Genomic DNA, 8,002 nt, shown 5'->3' on the forward strand with positions numbered 1-8,002 from the left:
GTTCGTTCTACCAAATGGCAAGGCAGCTTTTAGATAGTTTAATACCAGCTGAAATTGCTTATCTGCATTCAGGGAATTAAAGTATGAAGTTAAATACAGTATTGGTCACTGAACTTATTAGATGCTGTAATTTGTTCCAAATTCTATCTTTTAAGGAGTAGCAATGCTTGAAGGACCAATGTATGCTGTTGGTGGCCATGATGGATGGAGTTACCTTAATACCGTAGAAAGATGGGACCCACAAGCACGGCAATGGAATTACGTTGCTAGCATGTCAACCCCTAGAAGCACCGTAGGGGTTGCAGCATTAAATAGCAAGTATGTCAACAGGAAAAACTCTCTTTGGTTTTTCATTTGCTTCCTTCCTTGGAAATACAGTTTCTTAAATTTTCTTTTCAATCTTACAGTAATTAATTACCTCGAGAAAACAAAAAGAAAATATAATGCACAAAAATAAGAAAGGAAAGCTTCTCCTCTGTTGTGTGGTAAATTGTTTTCAAACTTGCAGTCATGTTTTAAACATATTTCAGCCCTTTCAAGTTACAGCAATTTGAAAATGTTATTACATGCGTATCAGGATTTTGCCTGGAATATAACTTATGGGAATATAAGATCAGCTACTTTAAAAAAATATTCCAAGTTTATGTTTACATTTTAAAATTACTATGTCTAAGGAAGCATCATTTGAAAGAACGTGTACAGAAACAGTCATTCATCTGTCTTTTTACATCTCCTGCATGCATCTACAATTTTAAAATACAATTCACAATCAAGAATAATTTTTAAAAGGTTAAAGGTATATGGTGTGTTCAATGAAAGGAAGACAAGTTTAATAATTAGGTATGGAATAAACAGCCTTCTGTAAGTCTTATCCTACCCAAATTTATTCTGTCCTTCACCTATTGCTTAAATACACTGAGGTCATGTGGTCACTGTACATTGGTTTTCCCAACAAGGTTTTAGAAACTTATTTAAACATCCTCCTAAGACACTGAAGCCACTCAAGCACTTTTACATGGGAACAGACGCATGCATAAATCTACCGTGTAACCTGTAATGAACAGTGTGTTACACCTTCTTGTATGTTCCTATTTGAAAGGAGTTGTATTTCAGCAAGAGGAAGAACAATTCATAAATTAATGCCTAACAGAATTCTGTTTTCCTTCTTCAGCAGCATAGTCTGATGCTGGAAATACAAAAGCCTTGTAAAAGGCCTCAGGTTATATTGGAAACTGTGGCTTGAGCCAGCCTTCCTTCTTATTTAAATCTGTGGAAAGCTCTTAGCAATGACAGTTTGTAGGGGCTGGGAGTATTACAGTGGCAGGCAGACAACTGCATTTATCCTGAAACTTTATCACTGGCTTCCCTGTTGACTTCTTAAATTCCAGAGGAAGAGAAGGATAAAGAGCAGAAACAAAGATGTCAGCAAACAGGTATTTGCCAATGCAAAACTTCTTCACATACGAGTCAGGGTTTTGCATTCAAACATGACATGATTTTAATCACTAACTCAAAAGTCCAAGAGAGGCAGAACTGTCCGTTCAAGTCCCTGTTGTATCTCAGAGGAAATGTTCTCAGCATGAACTTCACCAGAAACTCCTGTTGGTACCTTCCACAGCAACATGCAGGAAACCATTTTGTCAAAGAGGAAATCCAGCCTGATCCTGACTCTGTTCTCAATCACTCCTGATACAAGCTGTCTCCAGCCTGGCTTAAATCATGTCTGTTAGTCTAGTGATGTAATTTCTGGCATACCAGGGGAAGCTGAGATCAAATGTCCATCATTCAGTGCTACTGCTGCGGTCTAACCAAGCAGAATGCTTCTCCTTTTCCTGTTTTCCTAAGTCACACCATATTTTTTTTCTATTCAAACTCACCAGAAAAGACTTTAAGTTCTGTGGAGCAACACTTTTTGACCAATAAATGGTCTATTGAAAACATCAGTCAATAATGGTATACTTGTTCTTTTCCTGAGAGAATGGGAAACACTACCATGTTTCTAGACACGTTTTGGAAAACAAAAAAATCCCAACCAATCTGTTTGTATATACAGTGATTTCCTCTCTCTGTGAAAGCTGTGTAAACAAGTAGTCTGTATCTAATGGCATGATGTGAAAAGAAAACAAATCAAATCCTTAAGTTTTTTATGGGTCGAGCAACAAACTGCACAACTGAACTCAAGTCTGTCTTCCATTCACAAACATTAGAAGAGAAATTTTGTATTATTCTAACAGTGGTCAAGAATTTTTTAGTTAAATTATACATCAGAGCAGTCTAAAAATTTTTCCAGTCACTGGAGAAAACCAGGCACTTCTCAAGCAAATTTCAACTGATCTGTTTTAGGTGACTTACTCTGGACAATTCCACGTGTTGCCGAGGTCTCTAATTAGTTGCACTACGTAAATTCAATTTCATGGCAGTAAGTAATAGCCAGGATTTGAAAGGGACCTGAACAGTTGGCACACTCAACATCTAAACACGTCTGCTATTATATCCAGTATGCATACTATGGTAGTCTAGCAGCATCCAAGTTAGCTTGAAATACAAAAGAACTTCAGGCTTTGTAAAATTCATTGACAAAAAGCCACAACCCCCCCCCTGCTTCTTAATGTGGATTTCCACCATTTATTCTTACATGTTGTCTCAACATCAGCTGGTTCAAATCTCCAGTTGTTTGCTAAGTGCCTTTAGGCTGGACAGACAAGATGACATACCTGAATGGTAACTTCTGTCCAGCAGATTTTCTAAAATATGCCCATTGAGCAAAATATATTTATTATATTTTTGACATACGCTTTTGATATATAATGATATTATTGAAGTTCTTTTACATATTAACTACATAGGAAAAATGTTTAATGCAATACTAAGATGTCAAATACTCCATAAGCCTGTCATAGGGAATACTACCCATATGTTTCAAACATACATAGCATCTTTCAATTAAATTCAATCTATAGCTCACATTTCAAGAAGCTGACATGCATTTTTAAGATTAATTTTCATATGTGACTGCTTGAAAATTTACACTGCAAATGAAGAATGTAACTTCCTTCATGTACCATGCAAAACCCTTTGTGCAAAGAAAGTTCCAGAGCGTAGCTGTCAGGTAGCAAATAATGGGCATAATGATAATTCTACAGTGGTCTGAATGAAGTTAACCAAATAAAGTTCCTATTAAAATGAGAGACTAAAGACTGAAATTGTTTGCCTTCTTGTGGGTGATTATCCCAGACTGTATGCTGTTGGTGGACGAGATGGGAGCTCCTGTTTAAAATCAATGGAATGTTTTGATCCGCACACAAACAAGTGGAGTATATGTGCTTCGATGTCCAAGAGAAGAGGGGGCGTTGGTGTCGCAACGTACAACGGGTTTTTATATGCTGTGGGAGGTCACGATGCACCTGCTTCCAACCACTGCTCTCGACTTTCCGACTGTGTAGAAAGGTAAGGAATTTTTTTTTTTTTTACATTCCAGGAAGGAAATATAAAATAATTTGTAGCAGCAAGGGAAATTTCTTCACAATTGGAATGTTATGTTTGTAAAACATATTATGCTTTTAAAAATAATATTTTGAGCAGAATAACTGATTTCCAATGCTCTTGTGATAACAAAATAATTAACCCTCAGAAACAAATTCCTTGCAGCTCTCCTTTCTATTTGAGCTGCCCAGGAGCCAGCTAAAGACTCCTTAACAAGCAAGACAAATTCAGCATGTGACCTTTCTATTTCTCAAGTGCCAAAACCCAGGTTTGGGCTACTTGTGTCATATATTGTTGGAACTAAATACTTTTTAGTTGTGTCTTCCTCCAATAATTTGGCTGATATTGACCAAAAGGTTAAAAATATAATAAATATCACATACTCAAACAGGCAATAGTCACTACACAGGTATATTCTGATGGAAGAGACTGATAGAAAGAGCCTTGTTTCTGTAAGAAATCAGGCTAAAACATATGCTAAGGGTCTGATTTAGCAAGCAAAAAAAAGTAAACATGGCCAAAGCAAACTACTTCAGCTTGAATTCACACTTTAAAATTAAATTATAATACAATAAAATTAAATTATAAAAATTAATACATTGGCTTAATGATTTTAGTAGCACACAGCTGCAAGCAGTGAAATCCTGGCTTGATATCCATTTCTCAAATTACCTTTTAAAATGAAAATACTGTTTATCTGATCCTTATTTAACCTCATTTTTGTATTCTCCACTGATGAGCACAGCTCTTAAGAAAATGCAAATTCTAGACACTTCTTTTTCAGAAACAGAAGTATTGTGTGTCAAATGTTGCTTTGCCACTGTGGTGGCATGTGGCACAATGTGGGAGGACAAGAAAACACTTAAGCCCTGGGTGAGCAGGGAACATAATGAGTGAGGACAACTCCTCTGGCTGTTTAATGGGCCGTGGGTATCCATTGACTCTCTTGTGTCATTTGGGGACAAGAAAGGAAAAGGGAGCAAGTATTCAACTCCCTGTTGTGAATAACAACGGCTAAGGTTTGTTCTCAGTTAGACGGTATAAAGCTGGAACTACCCTGGAATTCACTTGAATTTATGTTGGAAATCGACTGAGTACGTATTGGAAATAAAATCAACACTGATGTAAAATATTGCCATGCATTTTGTGTTACAAACTTTTATAAATTATATGAGATATTTAACTTCTTTTACAGTGAAATTTTCTGAAAACATTAGTTCTGACAAGAAAGAGGAAAAAAATAATCTTTATGGAGAAAGAAAAAAGAATATATTGAAATTAACTTTGCTGAGTCAACTGATGGCCACGCTATCATTCCCTCAGGTCTCATTTATGTATAAAATGTAATGATTGTTTAATCTGATAGAAATGGAGAGACTATTCAAAAAGTGAAAATATGGGCATTTTTTCATGTGCTTGAAGATCCCTCTAGTGGCTAAATTAAATATTTAAGCACGTTACTCAATTCTCTGTACTAGTTCATGGTGTAAACTGAGCTACAATACAGGAGAAAATAAGCAAATATCAGTAATTTCAATTTGAAATGTCTTTCTACAATGTATTTTTCTAAATTTGATCATAAAACATCCTAGGTATGATCCAAAAACAGATGCTTGGACAACAGTGGCCCCCCTGAGTGTACCTCGGGATGCTGTTGGAATTTGTCCTCTGGGAGACAGATTATATGCTGTTGGCGGCTATGATGGCCATACGTACCTGGATACCGTGGAGTCCTACGATGCTCAAAATAACGAGTGGACAGAGGTAATAGGAAGAATTGCATAATAAATAATAGGAATTCTTCCTGCAGATAGGAAGAATTCTGTCTGACTAATGGACAAAACAAAAAAGTTTATGTTGCCAAATTATCACTGGTTTTGTGAAAACCAATATATTAGGATACAGTAATACCGTAGCTGGGCTTGTATAAAATATTGGTCGCCTCTCCTGTGAAATAACCGTATAAAATTTTTCAGACTAAAGGGTAGAGGCAGCACATGGGCAAGTGAACCAGGTTGCCCAAAGCATTTTGTGCTTGAAGAGCTGCACCATGCCGATGTTAGAGCTGGCAAGTGCTTACCAGCCATACTCTCTGCTGGAGGCATGGCCACTTCAATAGTTCACATTTACGGCTGTCACCATTGAGACCAGAAGTAATATTTAAAACTGTCAAGATCCTTTTGTAGCTACACAGTCCATGGTTTTGGAACATAAGATCTGAAGGTCTTTTACAAAATTTAAGAGCAAGGACACCAGCCTACACTCCTGTAACTCTCAGTGGCTGCTAAAGCCTTATCCCCAAAAGCCGAAACTCTGTTTTTAGAGCCCTCGTTAAATCCAATTTTTTTAGAGTACCTAAGTTTGAATAAACAAATTTCTTTCCTTTTAATATGCAACTAATTTCTTCTATTCCTATCCATAGGAGTCTACTAAAAATGTTTCCTTCTTTTTCTTTTTTCTTTTTTAGGAAGTTCCTGTCAATATTGGAAGGGCTGGAGCATGTGTTGTTGTGGTGAAGTTGCCCTGAGGATCACAAATATTGTGAAATTAAACTGAGTGGAGTTTCATGAAGGCTGAGTCAGGAAGATAAGAAATATTTCCAGAAAGCAGTACAGACTATACACATCTTAGCAGCCCTCCATTATAGAGAATACTTATCTCTGAGCCATTATGATATTAGAGCACAAAAGTGTCTTCCTGCATTCCAAAAATCAGACAATTTTGCATAAGTGAATTATTTTATTATACCTAATACATACAAATTCAATAATATGTTTAAATGGTTCAGGTTTGTTACAAAAGTATCTGTTATTTATAAAATGCAGTAGTAAAGTGATAAACGGGTGTATAAGATTTCATAAACTTTTTTCTTTTCTAGGTTGGCAGTAATGCTAATGTTTATAAAAACAGCTTTTATATTTTAAGTACATGAAAATGAATAAGAGAAACACCTTCAACAGCGAACTGCACAGAAAGAAATATTTGCCCATAAATATCACTGGCAACTGGATATTCTCTGCAGAAGTAACTTCATTTCTATATTCAGAAATTAAATTACTAGATTAACTTTAAAATCAAGTCAGAGAAGCAGAGAATTTAGTTGCTATTCAACCTCCGGCATTGCTAGTACTGTGACAGAATACCCATTTTTAGCAGTATATTAAATTGAATAGTGCAAGTTAAGAAATAGTAGGGCTAAAGTATCTTTATGTTACTAAGTATGTGCCAACAGAAAGAAATCTCTTTGTCAAAACACAATGCTAATATAATTTGCAATCATTTTCACAGTGCATAGATATGTGATATTTTAATGCTGATCCGTGTGTCAGGTTATTCATGGATTTGTCTTTGCCCACTAACCATCTGTCAGTATGCGTTAAACTAATTTGGCTATTCTTGGGATAATCACCATGCATTAAATTTTAAAACAATCAGATAATTACATTCTTCGAATATAACTAACAAAATGAAATTTTTATATCATATTGATATGACAATCTTTGACCTCAGCTGAAGATTACCAGCTTTCTCTCATGTACAGTAGAAATACGGTAAGGAAAAAAACCATATCCACTGTGTAATGTTATATACCAGTTATATAATAAGCATGTTTATGTTTTATTTCAAATTAAGGGAATGTAAAGAATCAAGAATAAACAGGAAAAGAATCACCTGAAAACAGCACATAATATTCCACATGCATGATATTTTCTTTTTGTGTGCCAATTTCTAATGAAGGTTTTGATTTGTTTCACATTAATTTCTTTTTTTTTTTATATAATTTTAAATGCTGAAAGTGTATTTTAGAAAAAGAATGTATGTAAGATATTCTATGCTGTAAAGCACAATATTTGGACAGTATCTACTTTAGTGTTTGTTATGTTGTTGTTTTGTCAGTATCAGAAAATTCAGGACAGAGATGAAAATTCTCTGAAAGTGTAGACTAGCTTTCCTGATAGAATACTATGTTTTCAGAATTCAGCAATATGCTATTTTAAAAAATTTATAGTAATAATCCTAATGAATGCTTCTAAAGATGCAATCTCATAAGCATATTTATAAAACGAAAAACATTTTTAACTTTAAAGATCAGTTATGTTTATATATGGCATGCTACATTCAAATAAACTTTACTTTCTCTGCTAAGAAAATTTAGATTATATTTTAACAACTTTGTGGGTTTTATCCTACATCTTTTCAAGAATAGAAAACACAGAAGTATCAATCTCATTTCTGTACTCTAAAAGAAGAAAAGATCCTGTCTTAGTGTCCTTACTGCATCTGGTCCACATAAACTAAAATTTACCTTCCTTCTAGCACTTCTTCTTAGACAAAGTTCATCTTTTTTCTTTGAGTCAAAAATAGTTACCAACACTGTTATGTCAGGATGTCCTTTCTATGAAAGGGGCTCACACACCCCAGCCCTTGGCAACCTGAGTTGATTACCTGCAGAGGGCTGAAAGTACACTACATTTTAAGATTATTTCTTTTGCAGCCATTACATGAGGCTGCCCTACAA

General features: G+C 35.1%; 1 protein-coding gene across 1 annotated transcript in view; it reads left to right on the forward strand.

Annotated features, from left to right (window-relative positions):
• The window catches only part of KLHL4 (kelch like family member 4), a 46,067-nt gene extending 38,265 nt beyond the window's left edge, over positions 1-7,802 (forward strand). The window contains exons 8-11 of the mRNA XM_029996616.2: positions 156-318; positions 3,235-3,447; positions 5,076-5,247; positions 5,951-7,802. Of these exons, the coding sequence (XP_029852476.1) occupies positions 156-318; positions 3,235-3,447; positions 5,076-5,247; positions 5,951-6,010 (608 nt within the window). The 3' untranslated portion in view covers positions 6,011-7,802. The remainder of the gene's footprint in view (positions 1-155; positions 319-3,234; positions 3,448-5,075; positions 5,248-5,950) is intronic.
• Positions 7,803-8,002: the final 200 nt, after the last annotated feature.

Source organism: Aquila chrysaetos, chromosome 21 (assembly GCF_900496995.4).
Source record: "Aquila chrysaetos chrysaetos chromosome 21, bAquChr1.4, whole genome shotgun sequence".
Classification (NCBI taxonomy): domain Eukaryota; kingdom Metazoa; phylum Chordata; class Aves; order Accipitriformes; family Accipitridae; genus Aquila; species Aquila chrysaetos.